Raw genomic sequence first — 18355 nt, 5'->3', positions numbered from 1 at the left:
CGGCAGGGCCGCTGCCCTGTGCCCGTCCCTCCTCCTTCCTCTCGCCCTGACCGGTGCCTGGGGCCGTCTCGGGGAGCCACAACTGCCATTTGTGTCCAATGGTGTCTGTGCACCTCCATGCCTCCCTACTGCGGACACCAGCCCAGCCGCGCCCGGCGTGGCCTGCTGTCCCTGTGGGCACAGGTGATGAGTGATCTGTGACTCCTCTCAATGGGCTTTGTCTTCCTCTCTGATCCTTCATGCAAAAATGGGTACAAATGTTTATCCATGCCAGAATTTTATCCATAGCAGAAGGGTACCTGCAGGAAGGATTTCTGGCATGGACCAGAACCGTGTGCTGTAAGAGGTGATGGCACCAGCAGGGTGGGGTTTTGGAGGGTCCCAGCCCTGTTTGGGGACCATGGATGTGGTGATGTACTGAGGCTTCAGGATTGTGACTGGCATATGACAGGATAGCCCTTTGCTTTGTCATCCATCAGAAAAAATCATCCAGGCTGTGTCTGTTTCTCTCTAACCTCTTCTCCTCCAACATGTCCCAGGTTTACTGTAAAAAAACCAAATATAATAAATATGGATTAAATGAAAGCAGCTAAGCCATCCCCTTCAGTAGCTCTTAAGTCTCTTGCAAAGCCAAGGTGATCTGAAGCTTTGCAGTCCCACTCCTCGGTCCCCGCCTTGTTGTGGGCTTGGAAGCTGGAGCCCAGGCTGCTGCTGGAAAAGGTCAGCTCTCCACACACCCTGGCAGGATGGCGAGAGAGGCAGTGGTTTCTACTTTGGAAGGGTTGAATGACTTCTGTGTTCCTCTTCAGAGTGTGGGTGACCTCTGAAGAAAGAGTTTCTAGCACAAGCTGTTAGCATGGAAATGCAGGGAGTCAGAGTAGCCCGTGCTGCTCTGGCGGGGCTGGCTGTCCCTTGAAGGTCCTCTGGGATAACGGAGAGGCCCCTGTACAAAGGAGCTGCTACAAAGGATGAGGGAGAGTATCTCTTGGAAGGCTGGCTTTCCTGACAGTTGAAACATCAGAAATAGAATTGGAAAGTTTAAAGTAAACTACAGCTCAGGCCCTCCTGTCACATTTCTGTCAGCCTGCAGGATAAGGAAAGAAATCATATATCCTGAACAGAAATAAGATGAGGCTGCATGAGTCATTTCTCTTCCAGGCAGATGAGCTGGACTTGTTTGGCCTTGGTCTAAATTGGGAGCGGGCCCTGAAGGCTCCTCGCTTCCTGGAGGGTGACCATGGAACATGACTTCCCAAGAACTGCATCTGCTGGGGCACTGGGCAGGGCTTTCAGTGTGTGACAGGCCAGTGTGGTCTAAACGATCTGAGAAAGGACAGAGAAAGAAGGGAAACCTGTTTGCCTCTCAGGCCTATACATTAAGGGAAAGTGTGGCCTTTCTGGGGCAGAAAGCCAACCAAGTGTTTGTGCATTTGTTATTTCTTGTTACGAGCAAGCTGGGGGCTGTGGAACATTTTCAAGATTGGTCTCTGAGTTGCATTATTGTCTGGCTCATGGAAAAGGAGGGCTGTGAATTTCCAGGCTGAGAACTCTGGTTTGTGTTACCTTTTGCAGGATTTTGTTTTGTTTAAAATAAAGAAAAATGCTATAATACAGAGCTAGGTTAGAGCAGCTACTCAGAGAACTGTGCCCACATTAGGCAGCCTAAGATGTGGCAAGGAAAATTGTGTGTTTTTCTCTTTCACCCAGTATTTCTCTAAACTAATCTCTTTCTAAGTTTCTTGTGATCTTTTTAGGTGATGCAAATTATGAGCTCTTACTCTGCATTTGGTTCAGGTCCCTTTTGTTTGACCTGAGCCCAGCCACTGAGTTTACATCTGTTAGTATGTTTATAATACAAAATCATCTCTCTTCCAAGAACAGGCAGACTTTTCTTATAATATTTACTGCTCTTTCACCTTCTTGAAAAGACAGGAGTAATGCCTAGACTGCTGTGCTGGCAGAAGGCTTCTTGCCAGCGTGGCCAGCCTGGCAGACCTGGGCTGGGAGGTGAGTGTGTTTCACAGCAGTTCAGTGCAAATGCCACCACCCTGACATGGGAGAGGGGAGCAAGAGCAAGGGAACAAAAGGTGACAAAACCACAATGACAACTTGTGTGTCTTTTATTAAAACAGTTACAACTTTAGCTCTGGAAAAAAAAGACTGTGGATGCTTTATTGCTGTTCATGTGTGAGGAAAATTATGTTGGTGGTGGAGTTGTGTTATGATTATATACACCTTTCATTATACAAGGGCCACAAAGGTGATCTGGGACAGAGAGTGCCACATCTGAGAGGTAAACACCCTTCATCTAACAAAACAAACTGTATACACCTTGGAAAGTGGGCTTTGGGCTTCCCCCTGGTTCCCTTGCCCTAGTATTTGATTATGTGAATTTGGAGTGCTGGGCCAGGTTCCTGTCACTGACCCTCATAAGCACCTGGCAGATGAGTGGAGGGGTCTGACACCAGATAATTTTACAGAGGTGGCTTTCCCACCTATGCAAGGACTGAACCATGGCAGCTGTCTTGCAGCTCCAGCTCTGGTTATTTGCGGACACTCAGCAGCTTGCAGGGATACTTATTCCACAAGCACAACTTTTCAGTCATTAGGATTCATGTATTTTTCTTTTCCTTCACCCATTCACTGTTCACTGAGTAAAAGGATTGTCTCTCGGACAGATCCCACCATAGAAAACTCTCATGTAACTTTCAAATGAACCATCCCAAACCTTTCAGCCTTTGAGACCTTTCCCATTGTTTCCCTAAAACAACCTGTCAAACTAATGTGGTGCTCTCAGCATCTTTTTAGAGCTCAGCTGGCAGTGTCACAACCCCCTAACAAGTCCCATTAAGTGGTGGGACTCTTTGGTGGTCCTTACCAGCAGCCTGCTTAGCACATCCCTGCCTGGAATTCCCCAAACTTGATTCTGCTGGAGTGCACAGGGCCACATACTCTGCTGAGGGGAACTCAGTGTTTCTCTGAGCCAGCATCGGTGATGAAGCCTGGACAGTTTCAGTGTATGGACTGACAACTTTCTGGCAAGATGGGACTTTGCTTCAGCATCTACTCAACAACATTCCTGCAACTTCCACAACTCCTTGACCTTGTGCTAAAACCAAGCCCTGCTCAAGTCCCTCTCGGCATGACTACACATCATCCACACTGCCTCTAGAAACGGGCATCAGCATTGACAGAAGATTGCCAACTTTCACTAGGACTGAAACTCCTAGCTACTGAGCTACTCCCAGAGGACACAGAAGATTCACAGCCCTGTCAAAGGGACAGTACTAAAATCCTTCATGGCAACTGTGTCTCTGTCAAATGCTAACTTTGGGGAAGGTATGAGAAGAAAGAATCACTGTGTAATTAATTCCAGAAAAAAAGCAATCTTGGCCTTAAAATGTTACACATGCTGTCTGTCAGTGAATGCTGGACTTTGGGCTCCAGCTGCTGATTTTGGAACCCAGCCTCAACCAATAATGGCTGGGGGCTGTGAGCTAGACCAGCGCAGACAACAGATGAGCAGAGTGAAGCAGCAGTGCTTTCTGGAATGAAGGTGAAGAATTTTCCTTTGGATGAATGTTTGTGATGAACTGTGAATAACGGTGGGTTTTGTGCAAGTGTAAAGATTTTTAACTAATTATTAAAAGCATTAGCTGTCCCTGTTGTCCAGTCATCCACCAACATCAGCAGCTGACTGGAGAAAATAAAGCAACGTTTCTCTTTTCCTGCTATTAAAAAAAATGGAGTCAGGCCCTGTACAGGTCAGCTAATTCAAGGACAGGAAGAGTCTGGTGGTATTCACTCCATTCCACACCCAGCCAGTGAGGTCTCTTTCATCAGAAAAGGGCATAAAGAGAACACAAGAGCAGCCCCCCCACCTCCCACCAAAATGAGTATTACATACACATTAGTGTCACTTTACACTTGTTGCCCCAGGCAGCCTGCTAAATTCTTCACACCCTGATCATATATTACAGAATATTTTCTGTTCCACATACACAAAAAAATATTTAGTTCCTCCACAACCATAGCCTTAGACAAAAGTCTCTTCTGCAAACACCACTGTGTCACGCTCCTCTGCGGCCACCTCTGCCACAGGCTGACTCCTGAGCCACTCCACCCTGCTCCGGAGCAGTTCTTTCTCCACTGCTTCCACCTCTGCTGTGGGACAGGGCTTGGTTTCATCCTGCTTGAAATAGTCCCTGATGGTGTTCCGGATGGAGTCGGGGAGGATGATGTGGATGGTGTGGCTGAACGTGTCCGAGCCCTTGCTCTGGGTTGGCGCCTGCGCCGTTTCCACTGGTTGTCTCTCCAGCTCCTTGGGAGCAGAGGCACTTTGGGGGCTCTCTCTGTGCTTGGCCTGCAGGGATGGGACTGTTGGTTGGTGGTGGTAGCGCCTGGAGAAGGACTGCAGGACAAGGGGGGTGTTTTGCCCATAGAAAACTGTCTGGGGGATGTGGACTCTCACAGTCTGCAAGCTCTTGGACGGGTTCTGCTCACTGCTGCTGCTGGGTAAGTCTCTGCTGCTGGCGTTCGTCACAGATCTCTCCTCTTCTCCCACTTGAGACCCCTGAGAGCTTTCTTTATTTGGGGCCACATAAAAAGTTATCTTGGTGCGCTTCAGGCTTTCCTGGCTCAGAGGGCAGCCATCAATGCCTTTGATTTCTATGTTCTTCACTGTCTTCTCCCTGTGCTGCTGGTGGCTGACCTGTGGGGATGTCTCACTGCATGGGCTGGCAGCTGGGTACTCAGGGCTTTCTTCAAACTCTTTGGTATAATCCTGGCTCCTGAGCCTTGGGCCAGGGCACCCTGAACAACTCAGCTGTCTCTCCTCTTCTTCCCAGTCAATGTCAGTGAATGAGCTTCCCATGGCAGCTCTGCTGACACATGGAAAACTTTTCTGCTCTCCAAAGCAATGACTGGTCTCTCCAGCCTTGGGTTCACCCTCATGAAAACTGTCCAGATTGCACAGATGTAAAGGAGATGTGAAGGATTTGTGCCACTCTTTTTGGGACCTCTTGGCAGCCGTGGGAGACACAGCATGAAGCCTGGCAGAAGTGCCAAACATGAATGGCAGGGATGAGACATCTGTGGGACTGATGGCTGATGACTCTGAGCAGTAGGAGAAAGCACTGTCTAAGGAGCTAAGCGAGGAGGCAGATGGTGAGGTGGTGGTAGAGGACAGGCTGGAGAAGCTGGACCTGTTGGACAGGCTGGACTTCTGAAGGCTGAGCTGCTTCACCCTGGAGGTGGTCTGAGGTGGTTGCCACAAGTTCTGCCTGGCCTTATTAACCCCAGGGCTTAGGCCTTCATCAATGAGCTTCTGGCTCTCCATCTGCAGCTGCCTGAGCCTGTGGATGTAGTCAGTGTGGCTGCTCATGATGGTGGCATCGCAGCTGGACGGGCGGGCCACGGGCTCGGGGCTCTGAGGGGGCTGCTGGGAGCTGAGGCAGACGCTGGGCTCGGAGGAGCAGCGGTCCCGGGCTGGGCTGAGCGAGCGGATGGAGCCGATGGAGCAGAAGGAGCCGTCCTCCTCCAGGAGCTCGTAGCTGTCTGCACTGGCGTTGGTCTGGGCTTTGCTTTGGTAGCAGGCTGTGATCTCGCTGAACAAGTCCCAGTCTTCCTGATCCTCATCAAGTAACAAGCTGCTGGGTATTTCAAAAATGGCATCATCAGATTCCAGGTGGTGCTTTGGCCCTTCTGGATCACAAGTGGAAAACTCCAGCTCATCAGAGGAATCATCATGCTGAGCCAAGCCTATATCTGGGGCAGAGGACACAAATTAATTTGTTGCCATATATATAGTACCTCACAACCAAACCAGGGAAATTGTATGAAGCCCATGGAAAAACAAAGATAATCCATCATTCTCACAGGAAATAATAAAAAAATTCTGGTTTGATGACCAGTTTTCACCAGTAGCCTGTATTCATAGGATAGCTAACAGAGACAACTCCAACTCTTTCCATACAAACCATTGTGGTTTAGCTTTACAGAACTAACATGGAAAATAAAAATACTGCTGGGACACGGCAGTGCTAAGGCTACACTAAATTCTTGCAATGGCTAGAGTAGGTTTAACAGCAGCCATGGAGAAAGACAACCATCCCTTGGGACACATTGGAGTTTCTGCACCTCAGCTCTCTGCTTTGCTATCTCTTCCTGCCTATGCTTGACAGGCAAAGGGTAAACCAAACCCAGCTGGTTTTCAATGCTATTCCTTAGAAGAAACATGAAGGTAAAGCAAACTCTTTTGTCTGAGGGCTTTACCTATTAAAAGATTTTAAATATTTCTGGAAGATTTCCTACCACCAACTTACCCAGAGATTCCGCTGAGTTTTTGGACTTCTTTATGTCAGGTCTTTGGAACAAGGAAGCAATATCACCTCCAAAAATCTCTCCTGAGTTTTCAATCAGAAACTGCACTAACAAGGCCACCTGGCAAATACAGGAATTCACAGATTCAGTTTCATGAAAACAGAGCAAGTAAAATCATACCCAGATCATCTAATTTTTTTTACAGATGTAATTTCCTCAAGAAGCTGTTAAGAATGTGGCAGTGCATCTGTATGAACACCTGAGGCAAGAATATGAACTATGTGAACTGGTGCTGTGAGCCAGGTATAGCACATTCTACAGTTTTCCTCACTATTGCTTACACCTCATAAGCTCCAAGCAAGCGTTCCTCCTTTCTGGTGCACTGTTGTGCTCATTGCTTATTTTGTTCCAGCTGAGGTGGCAGTGTCCAACTTCAGCTGCTCCAGTTTTCTTGTGCTTGCTTGGCCATATAGGAAGCTCATCTGGTGAAGCAATCACTGCTTGCCTTTTCACCCTGGACAGTCTGAGGGGCTAAACCCCTCCCAGCATGGGCACAGCTGCACAGAGGAAAGGATGGGGCGTGGGTGCCACTCAGCCAGCACTGTCACTGGCCCTGTGCTTTCCTTTGGACTAAAAAAGGCAGTGCCCATAAAAAGCAGTGAAAGGGGAAACCAGAGGTTTTCCCAAACCTGTGGAAGATTACCTTCTTTGTAGACCGGCTCTCCTCTTCAGGCCCAGTGGGACTCGGTAGCCACAGCATATTGGGTGCTATGCAAAGAGCCAGGTTAAAGGCATTCATCTGATTCACTCCAGAATTCTGCTCAATATGATGCAGGACTCCAAAGAGGTGTCTCAGTAAGATGAGGTTGGCCTCTGGAAGCTGGTTGACAAGACTATTCAGAGAGTGGGAAAAAAGGAAAACAGTGCTGTTCACAAACATCTGCTCTTTGGATTCCAGAAGTTGCATCCCAAAGCTTTTTCCCCCTCCTGCCCCTTTTTACCCAGCCTGAGATATCCACATTTGATAATAAGGTGAATCTGTGTCACTCCCCTCCACCAACTCATGTGAGAGCCACAACTCTGCATCCAAATTTCCCATCTGCTCTGGTCTCAGAGCTGGAGGGACAAGGGACTTGGGTTCAGAGCATGTGGGGGGAACCCACAATGCCTTAAGTAAACAGGGAATGCCCAGAGGAGACAGGAGACAGCTCCAGGCCAGCAGCACTCCACATACACTGCTGTGTCATGTGCTGTGGGGAACATGGATAAAGAGGGCCCGAGATAAACAGTAAGGTTCAAAAACTGAGCTGAGCCATGGTTGAATAAACGGGATATCCAACAGGAGGCTGATAAACTGCTCATGCTCAGGGCAGCAGTTTCAAGGCAGTAAAGCTGTTTTCAAGGTCCACATCTCAGCTTTGACAGGGCTGTTTCTTCTAATTGCCAATATGATGATCAGCCTCATTTCATGCACATAAGAATAAAGTTACTGTCATTAAAGATTTAATTCTGCTACCATAGATGCACTCCTTGTGGCTCAATTATTATGCTTTTTCAGTTTACTTGTTGTGGTAATTTGAACTAATCATCAGAAGAGAATTTTTAAATGACTTTTTTGGGGTCAGAAATGTTGAGGATGTTCAAAAAAGACCTTTAAAAAGAAAATTTTCTGATCAGTGACACTGGCAATTGGCAATAGCTCCTCCCCTGTGGCCTGGAGCATTGCCAGTAATCTCCCAGAAAATGAAGGCTATTCTTAGGCCCATATGATCCCCCTATTCCCACCAAAAGAAACTTCTACAAACTTTTTGATAGCTTCAATCTTATGTGCCCGATTTTCTGTGTCCATAGCTTCCATCCACTGTCCGTGCATGTCTGAGGATAGAACACTGTCAGGTATATTTCGGAGAAAATCCTGAATTAAATATATATATGCAGAGCAGTCTGGTCAGTTTTGAATTCCTGGTTTCAGTTTCACAATGCATATAGTCACTGTTTATTCATATTAAGCACAAGATAAAACAAGACACTACACAAACATGTTTATTCTCCCCTCCCATGCCCACCAAGCTGTCTTCCTCAGGTTCTTTTGTGGCAGCACTGCAGGATGAACGGGCAGCCCTTCTGTTTTGCTCCTTCTCCAGAACAGGACTGTCCCTTTTGCAGTCCAGCAGAGGACTCAGCCCTGGGGTTCTGCACAGATCTCTCTGAAACATTTCTCAGCTAGGAGGACTGCTGGTTTTTCTCAGGGGACTATTCAACAACTCAGTGTATGTCTTGTCTTGGGAAATGCCTGGATATCAGGCCAACAAGAAAAAAGGGGATTTTCTTTTATACTTTGGTGCCTAAATTACTCTGACCAGATTTAATTGCCAGTACAAAATACAAGCTTTTCCTTACTGAAACATGGGTCTTATCACAAGCTTCATCCCCCACCCACCACAACCCCTCTGCTTGGATTTAGCAGCTGCTTTCCCTTGTGCTTGCTGGCTGATCAGAGGGTGAAGGCTGGGGGTCCAGAGAGCACAGGTCAGCTTCTCTTTTGGGGCTTGCAGAGCAGCTGCTCTGAAGTGGCACAAGTCCTCCCAAACCTTCTGCAGCCTCTGCCTTGCATTCAGAAATGACAAAAAACATCTGTGCTGCTGCAACCTAAGGGTTTTATGCATAAGTCAGTGCAGTATCTGCCATGTTATTTGGCACTCTACAGACATCACAGCTGCCTTGCAGGTGGACATCAATGTATTTCCTGCTGGGGGTGGTTTGGTATGGGCAGGTGCCAAAGGGAGCCCCATCCTGAGGGGCTGCACATGTCTGCACATGTGAAAACCAGGCTACTGAATCACCTCTGTGCACACAAACAGGTGAAAATGTTCCTTGCTGGAAAATGCTTTCTGTTCCCCTGAAATCTGCCTACCCATAAAGACCCACTGCTTCCTTAGAGAAGGAAGGTGCCATTGGCCCAGACAGCTGAGTTACTTGGCCACACATACCGTGATGACAGCTGCAGCCACAAAGACTGACTCTCCATCCACCTGAACATCATCTCCAGAGTTCAGCTTCTCTTTCAATTCCTTGCAAGTTTTGGCATTGGCAGAACGTCTGAAAATGCCCCTAGTAGAGGGACCTTCATGGTACAAGAGGAGCAGCATATCCTAAGAGAAAAGCCAGTTGTACTTTAGAGCCTAACACTTTAGCCTCTTGTCTGTGTATATTATACATCATGTGTTGCAATGTAATTAGCAGATGACCAAGTCAGTAATGGGAAGAAAACAATACAAGATATTTATCCTGATCTAATCAGAGACAAGAACCTGACAGGCAAGCTGCAGATAAAGTTCATGTGGGCATGCTTATCCTGTGACAAGTGTGAGCCCAGGGGACTCTTGTAGTGAGTGATTTCTAGGCTACATAGCATGGCAGGATCCACTGACATTGCCCCTTGTCATCTGGTGATAACCTTGAGACACCCACTGAAAAGGACAGATGCCTGTGAATGAAGTGATGGGGATTACCCAGGAGAGGGTTGTTCCCACCCTTGTTCCTGAGCTGAGTCTGGATCTCAAGTAAACAATGCTCCTCTTCCCCATTCAGTCCTCATCAGTGCTGCAAGTGGCTTTAAATTTTGGGCTAAACACATCAAATTTACATCAAGACAAGCAGTCCAGGCTGCTGCTTACCATGATTGGCTTGGGAAGGATTCCATCAGGACAGACAGAGGACAGGGACAGGCCGAAGAGCTTGCGGGGTGTGGTAGGGGACTGTGAGGGAGGGCTGCCCGTGGGGGTGCTGGTGCTGCGGCGCAGGGCCCAGTCAATCAAGGACTTCTTCCTCTTGGTGTGCTTCTGCAGTGACTCTGAAAGCAAACACACACCTTCATTACACACCTGTCTGTCCTCCTGCTGGACAGTGAGTGATCTACAGTGGAGGCAGAGTTCCCAGCAAAACAAGCACTTTCTACCCTCACCTGTTTATTAACTGCACTCTTAATGGGGATGGTTAGACAATATACAGCAGTGAAACCACTTATTCATCTCTCAACCATCAGCAAAACTCTCAATCACCATTCTTCTCTTGCTGTCTCCGCAGTGCAAGAATCACTTCACCCTTGTGACCAGCGATAGGCCTTGAGAAAATGAAGCTGAGTCAGGGGAGGTTTAGGTGAGGTCTCAAGAAAAGGTTTTTCACCCAGAGGGTGGCTGAGCACTGGAACAGACTCTCCAGGGCAGTGGTCACAGCATCAAGGCTGTCTGAATTCAAGGAGCCTATGGACAATGCTCTCAGGTGGATGGTAGGGCCAGAGCCAGGACTCAGTGATACTGATGGTTCTCTTCCAACTCAGCATTTTCTATGATTCTACTACAATGACGTGCAGTTGCAGAACTAACAAAGGACAGAAAGCTAAGTCTGAATATTTGCACAGGAAAATTTCACCTCTCTGCAGTCTCTTCCTCTTTACATTCCATTCAGGTATGAGAGCAACTCTGGATACATGTATGATGCCAGAAGAGCTCAGCACTGCACTGGTCAGTGGTAAGTCTCTACCTGGCTGTACCACATTCCTGCAGCCCTTACCTCTCCTCAGCTGCATTGGAGCCTGGAGTCTGGGTTTCAGGACAAACTGACACTGTTTTTCCTTTGGGAGCTGAGCAAGGAAGGAAGCCTCTGTCCCATCAGCCAGGAGAGTGTTGTTGTTGGTTCTTTGTTGCTGGTCAGCGGAGTCCCGGAGACAGCTCAAGGCAATGCTGAAGGGATGCTCGTGCCCTGTTGAGCAGAGTTGTGTAAAGAGCAAGCAAAAATGTAGACCTATGTTAAAAACTCCTACTGTTATTGGAAAATTTCCAGCTTTGGAAAATTCCAGCCTTGGAAAAGGGAGGTAAGTGTGAAGTTTTTCAAAGATATCACCATGCTTTGATTAAATGTGGATGCTGAGATGATAAAAGCCAAGTGACATCTCACACACAGCAACTTGATGTCACATCTTATATCAAGAACAGTGTCCCTACTATTACTTTTTAAGTGAAGAGTGCAATGTTTGTGATGTTTCTCTGCCACATACACTAATACAACTTATTACTGTTTCCTTTGGTGCCAGAATTAAGTAACAAAATGATGCTCAATATGGGAGAGCTTTTACCGATGAGAGGATAAGCAGGCTCATCTTTTCCTGAGACCACCCACAAGTGGTGTTCACTGGTCCTGCCCTGTTGGGTGAAGAACAAAGAGAAAAGTTAGTTGAGAGGGGCCAGAGTGAGGGTTGATGTTGCTCTCCACTCAGAAAGCACAGACAGCTAATCTACACTTATCCACACCCACTCTGTCCTGTGAAGCAGATGCTGCCAGAATCCTTAGCTAAAATCTGCCACTTACAGGGAGCCCAAGCTGTAGAAGGGTCTTCTTCATCACACTCTCTGCAGTTTCCACATTGGACACCTTGACTTCAGTAGTCTAGAAAGGCAAACAGAGAAAATACAGGAAGCTAAGACAAAGGTGAGAAGTCTGGTTGCATTTTCTTGTAGCTTCAAAATCTGGGGAAAATGTCACATCTGTGTCTAATGACTGTCTTTACTAAATGTTCATGGTTGGATGAGCAGTACAAATTTGAACTACACCAGAAAGGATGATGGGTATACAAAGTGAAAGCTATTCTCCACTACTTCTTCTGTCATGGGTCTATTATACCATCCAAAGATTTCATCCAGCAGAAATCACAGGAGGTGGGTGGTGCTTAGATGCTGTGTTTGATCCCATCAGTGTTTGGCTGATTATAATGCCACTGTCACTCAAAAGGGTGAACATGGAACATGGCAATGCTCATCAACCAGAGTGTCAGGGGTCACTCTTTGAAGGAAGAACACCCAGGAGGCAAATGTGACCCACCAAGCTTGGCATGAAGCCAAGAAATGTATGCTAGACTGGGACACATTCCAGTAAATTAATTCAGGACAACACACCAGTGACTCTGTGATCAATATCCTCAATTCATAGCACTGGAAATAGGAATTGCCTGTGGCACTCAGCCACAAACTGTCATGAATTTTGAAGTGAAGCAAAAGGAAAAGAGAAAACAAGTCAGAGGTGAAGAATAATCTTAAGAATTAAGTGCTGTTTGGTAAGGGCCTGGCTACCTCCTCATTTCTCAAACCAAAACTCTCCAAGCAGGCTTCCAAGTGGGAAGGATGCAGATACTCAGATGCTGGAATATCAGCACAACCCTGCATTCTCTCCCCTACTCCACAGACCCCTGTGTAGTCTCGATCTGACAAGCAGGTCCTTAGCTTTACTTACAGAAGAACAGTTGTCATCATCCAGCACAACGATCTGAAGGGTCAGATTCTTCAGATACTCATTTTGTTTTACCTCATTGATATGCCTGAAAGTCAAAGAAAAAGGGAAGGGATGTAATTTCCCAACCAAATTTGAGAAGGACCCTAAAATTTGGATGGGACATCCTCCTTGGCACTGTAATAAATACAGATTAATTATGACATACATGAATGTAATACTCATAGTGAGGTCATGTGCTCTTACTGACTTCTTTATCTACCTAGAGCACAAAGACTAATAATCCCCCACATGCAGTCCTTCAGTGCAGGTAGGTGTGTCTGTATAATACCTTCCAGTGTTCCCTCAGGATCACTACTGCTCTCCACAAATCAGAAGATTTTTTCCCTTCTTTGTCTCTATATAAACGGTTTTGTCTGGGTATTAGTGGAAGCAACATATAAAACGTAAAAGAAAAAACTGTAGCCTCTAGATGCAACATAATAAAAATTTTAGTTCAAATCAAAAAACATCTGAAGAATCAGTAACACTTGTGGCAGTTCCACAGTGATTAGCAAAGTCAACCTCCAACTCCAAAGGAAAAAGGATGCTCCATTAATACCATCTTCTGATGGGTCCCCTTTTTTCCCAACTGTTAGCACCAATTTTGCACTCTCCTAGGGGCATCAATATTCAGATTTCAAAGGTGGGTTTTTCAAATAGCACTTAGACACTTAACATGCTGAAAATCAGAGCACAGTTTGAAGGGCAGATTTCTCTAAGGCCTGTAGAGAAACCATCTGGAAGGAGGATGAAAGGAGGGTCACTTACCCCAGCAACTCTGACAGCCATCGTTCCTTCACATCAGCTGAGCTGAAGACAAAAAGGGAGGCAGATCATCAAACAAGGGCTGAATGGGTAACAGCCTTTGGAAACTCTACCCAATTTCATTTATATATTGCTGTAAGTCAAAGTTGCTTCCTGCAAAGCCCTGGAACAAAAGCACAGTCCTTTCCTTCTTCTGTTCTATTTTAACAAATAACAAAAATAATAATAACAAAAAAACCCCAGCAACAAACTGGACCAGGTTTCCTGTCAGACTGGTGAGTGTTCAGATAAGGGAAAATCCCTTTCTGTGAAGTTGGAGTTAACTCATCTTGTAGGCCCTCATTATTTTTGCAGTGACCTTTAATTGCTATTTTCTTTCTCCTAGTATTTCCTTCCCAAAGTCTGCTGTTCCTAGAGCTATTGCTGCCAGCACAGGTTACCCGGGTTTCAGGGTAAGGAAATGGAAAAGGAAATGGGCCCTTAAGCCTCAGTCATTGTTTCACTTGACACAGGGAGACCTGAGTAGCTACTGGGATGCAGAGGGAACTCTGATGTCTGATAAGGTACCTGAAGGTGACAACGTAGTTGGTGATGGGCCAGCCAATGACAAATGAATTCTCAGGACTCATCTTTTTCTCTGTCACTTCGCTGAGACAGGTGCCGGTCCACACTTCACTCAGATGCACTTGCTTTTTCAGCTTCAGGCTGGAGGAGGATCTACAGTGGAAATTATGAATTCCTGAGGCCAGAGAATAACATGTAGACCTCCAGAGTCTGATCATTCTCCTTTCAAGAGCTCTGAATTTATATGTGACAGAAGGAGTCAGACTGAAAGTCAGTTTGTCCTTCTGCCTCTTGCCCTCATGGTGTATCTTCAAGCAACCTCATAAGGAAATGGGCAAAACTGATTAGACAACCTTTTTCTTCAGATGAATGAAATGAAACATTAATACCAAGAAGAATTTGTGAAGGTGGAAGGGGGAAATGCCACGTTTTAGATCCATATTTCCAAAGAAGCATTGTTTTGGAGGCTGCTAGGTGCTCCACAAATAGATCAGAGCCTCATAAAATCTCATGAGTTGGAAAGTACCCACATGATCATTGAGTCCAACACCTGGCTCTGCACAGGACAGCCCCAAAAATCCCACCAAATGCTGAGCCTAGCTTCAACAGCACCTACTGGGGAAAAGGAAGGAGTGGAAATTCCTCTTACTTGGACTTGGCAATGACCAGCACATCACTCAACAAAATCAGATGTCTTTCCTGGGTCTGCAGGCCCACGGTTAGCTGCACTCGCTCATCCAGGATGAAGGTGGAGCCTGGGCTGCTGAACACCCCACTTGGCAGCCCATTGTCTGAATGGGAAGAGGAAAGAGTAGTTTCCCTGGAGGAGTAAAAAAAATCACAAGACTTTGTCAGAAGCTTTCCTTTTCTGTTTTGGAGAAGCCTGAGAGCTCTGTGCTTCTCCCAGCCCCTATTACTCTCTATGACCCACATTTGCCTCTGCACAATTAACTTTACCAGCTTCAGACAGAAAACTGCCTAAAAGAACACACCAAATCTTGTGAGATTAAATTGCTGAAATAGTAGTTTTTGAGTGATTTCTCACTCAGGTCAAAGACTTACTTCCTGCACACGTGTGTGAGCTATGACTTGGACATGGAAAGCCCGTGGCTCATGGCGTGGCTCAGCTGGGTGTGGGGGCACTGCCCTTTCTGTGCATGTTTTCCATCCAGACTGAACAATTTGTCAGCACAAGAGTTGCAGCAAAAGGCAAATGAACTGCATGTACTCATCTAATTCCAGACATCTGATTCTGGCTTGCCTGGCAGCCATCCAGCTTGCTGTTTCCACTGAGATTCATAGAGGTGCTCACCATTTCCAAAAATCCCCGAGGCGTTTAGCATGTTGACTTCAGTCAACAAGGCAGCATGGGGATTGAACCTGACCCTCTGCCTGTGCTGTCCCCAGCTGGAAGAGCTCTGCCAAGGGCAGTGTCCTGGCTTGCAGCTCAGCACCCTACAGAGCACCTCCTCAGCCCTGCTCTGGGCTCAGGGCAGCTGGCACAGCAGCTCCCACAGCCATTTCTGTGCTGCATGAACATGCAAGAGTTCCTGCTCGCACAGTGTGCTTGTGTGCCTGAGCCTGACTTAATTAGTGAAACTCTGAGACATGGCCTTAGACTGACACAGAAAAAACCTCACAGAGATCCTCCTGTCTCCACACATAGACAAAAATGTGTATCTTGCTTGCAGGCAAGGATACTTGCCTTCCCTTCACCCCTCAGCAATTCTGCTCTCCCTCTGCTGCTCTGCCCTCTAGTCTGAGGACACTCTACACAAACAAATAAAAACCCACACGAGCTGTAATTGCAGTATTTTTGACGTTGTTGGTCTTAACTCAGTTTCCACTGGCCTCATAACTGAACTCACTTGATTTCACAGGAATGAGGTTAAAACCAGCCAGTAGCTGCTTTACTAAAACCCTCCCCCAGTCACAGGAACACCTGCACTCTGGCAAACAGAAATTCCCTCTTCCCTCCTCCACAGCCACCAACAAGTGAATCTTGAATTATGCAGCTGTGGGGCTGTAAGTGAGAAGCTTAATCACCTTCAGATATGATATTAAAACTCTCCATGTTCATCAGCTGAGCAGTGGGAGCCACAGCATCTCACAATCCCAAGCAGTGGATTTCCTAAAGCTGGAGAATTACCCAGCTTTATAAACACAATGGCAGGATAGCAAAAAAAAATCTCACTGATGCTTTCATGGCCTGAGCAAAGATGGCATTGGACCAGCTCCCTCCATAGCAATTCATCACAAGAAACATTTAAAGCTTCCCTCCCTCATGAGGATGCTCTCCTGCCAAATAAAGTCAAGAATTTGTTTCTCTTCCTCACTTTTTTTTTCCCCTACTGCAATTTAGAGGGGGTGGGAGGAAGGAAAAAGAAGTCACATAACTTTTTCAAATGACAACCAAATGAAAATCAGTCCTGCCCATCATATTAAATGTCCTGTGAGACTGACACTCCCCCCTCATTCCAGAGAAGCAGGCTGCACTGTGCATCCATCACCAATGGTGGGATACAAAAGAGATATTCTTCAGGAGGGCTGGTCCAGATCAATCAGTTCAGCTTTATCTTCTCTTTCTTACAAAGAGAGAAAAAAATCAAACTAAACAAATCCCTCAGGAAATGTTATTTACAGGACTGCTATCAGAGCAAGGCAGAAAGGACCATGGTATCCCCTTATCTGTCTCTGGCAGTGACACAGTGCTGCAGGAGGGGAGGAGGTCAAGGAGGACTCAGCTCCCACTGGGCTGAGGTGCTCAGCTCAGGGCTGAGTAAGAACACTCAGTGTTTCAGCAGAAAATGGGCATGTCTGGCATATGGCTCCCTGACTCTGCTGACACTCCTGGGGCCCCACTGCAGGAGCATCAGTGGAGGTGCAGGCATGGGGGCAGCTCTCCACTGCCTGGGCTGGCAGGAAGGGAAAGCTGCTGCCCCCTGACAGAACGAGGCTGGCCTGGAGCAGGTCTGGGTCTGGCAGCTCTTCCAACAAGTGTCCTGAGCTGATGCCATCCTGCACAGGGCTCTCAGGGCCTGGGCATGCCTCCCACCACTGCCTCCATCTCCAGAAGCAGCTCCAGCCCCCTCACCTGCCCAGGTGTACCTGCAGCTGAGGCCGAAGCACTTCTCAGGACTGTCCCTCTCACTGGCAGTGCACACATGGAGCAGGGGCTGCAGAGGGCTCTGGCAGTGAGTGAGCTGCACAGGGGGTGGCTGCACAGGGAAACTCTGAGCTGGAACCCCAGGATGCTCCTCAGGGCTGCTAAATCTGCATCAGCCCATGTCCTGCAACCCACCACATCTGTCTTGTCCCCCTCCACCTGCCCCTGCCACAGGACCAAATTGCCCTCAACATGGTTAAATGAACTTGAAAACCAATTTGATTTCAGTCTGTGCAGGCAGAAAGATGGAAACAGGAGTCAGAAAGGTATTTTTTCTACCTGGAGTGGGACTTTGATTTTCCAAGAGCTTTAGTAATGGCAGATGAGGTAGATCGTCTTCTCTGGACGATGGGCTTCATCTTCTGCAAGACAAAAAGACATTCAAGTTAGCCTGGCCACCTTGGGAGCAGACCTGCTCATTGCACTCTCCAAATTCTCTTCTTGTCTAGCTAATAATCATGAAAGCTCAGCACTGAGAGCCATGATCTGTGCTGCCAGACCCCCCCACCCCTTCCTGATCATTAAAACACTGGTCAACTCTCACATTTATGTTTTCACAGCCAAATCTCAAAGTAATTATATGAATAAACAGAGGGAAAAAAAAAACAAAGTATGAAGTTCAAGAAAACTTCCAAACACTCATACCATAGAATAGTTTGTTAAGGAAAAGTATAGAAATACAATTTAAAACTGGACCAGACCAAGATATGAAGAGCATATAATACTCTAGGGGGTTGTACTTCATCAGCTGGAGGAATGGATGAGGTTCCTTAGTAGATTTTTCTCTATTTTCATTTTCCATGACTCACAGTTCAGCAAACAGGTTGTTACCAGGCCCTTCTCCAGGCAGCCTAGCCTCAAGACACTTGTGTCTTTTTCAACAGCCACAGCCACCAAGTCTTGTATAACCCAGAACTGGGGTGACTGTAATGGTGAGACCTAAGAGTCAGAAATTATAACTATCCAAGTCAACATATATAGAGGTCACAGGTCCCCTTTTATTTGCTAAGTAAATTTTGTGCTGGAGAAAGATGAGAGATTTTAGCCTGGGAGAGAAATCCTTACATCAGTGACTCTTGATTAGTGAGCATGGGAAAATCTGTCCCGTGGCTCATTTCTAATTCCAGCATTTGCCTATGTTAGGGCTTTAAGTGCCAGGGAGTTCAGAGCATGTTGAGACTTACTGATCTTTTGACTTCTGAATGTTACAAAATA

At 46.7% G+C, this 18355-nt stretch overlaps 1 protein-coding gene across 2 annotated transcripts; it reads right to left on the bottom strand.

The window, feature by feature from the left end:
• Nucleotides 1-2102: 2102 nt before the first annotated feature.
• LOC102039442 (rho GTPase-activating protein 20-like) lies at nt 2103-17499 on the bottom strand. Of its 2 annotated transcripts, XM_031062682.1 has the most exons (15): nt 17420-17499; nt 14624-14794; nt 13978-14127; nt 13414-13455; nt 12607-12691; nt 11689-11766; nt 11456-11522; nt 10894-11082; nt 9999-10174; nt 9312-9473; nt 8127-8236; nt 7025-7214; nt 6324-6441; nt 4720-5766; nt 2103-4596 (listed from the first exon to the last, which is right to left on the bottom strand). In XM_031062682.1, exons 1-15 carry the CDS (start codon nt 17497-17499, stop codon nt 4037-4039), a joined length of 3225 nt encoding a protein of 1074 aa, XP_030918542.1. In that variant the 3' UTR covers nt 2103-4036. The 2 variants fall into 2 exon arrangements, with proteins under 2 accessions (XP_030918542.1, XP_005427906.1); XM_005427849.2 differs by having other exon boundaries at nt 2103-5766.
• Nucleotides 17500-18355: the final 856 nt, after the last annotated feature.

Source organism: Geospiza fortis, unplaced genomic scaffold (assembly GCF_000277835.1).
Source record: "Geospiza fortis unplaced genomic scaffold, GeoFor_1.0 scaffold874, whole genome shotgun sequence".
Taxonomy (NCBI): domain Eukaryota; kingdom Metazoa; phylum Chordata; class Aves; order Passeriformes; family Thraupidae; genus Geospiza; species Geospiza fortis.
The sequence above is the reverse complement of the archived record's forward strand: the minus strand, read 5'-3'. Positions and strand labels throughout refer to the sequence as shown.

Bases quoted from the DNA above. Each gene is read 5' to 3' on its own strand.
- LOC102039442 (XM_005427849.2), bottom strand. From the start codon at position 17,499: ATGAAGCCCATCGTCCAGAGAAGACGATCTACCTCATCTGCCATTACT. The intron at 8,237-9,311 runs GTATGTGTGGCC...TATTTAATTCAG, and splicing joins TGGCTGCAGCTGTCATCACG to GATTTTCTCCGAAATATACC. The intron at 5,767-6,323 runs GTAAGTTGGTGG...CCTCTGCCCCAG, and splicing joins AAACTCAGCGGAATCTCTGG to ATATAGGCTTGGCTCAGCAT.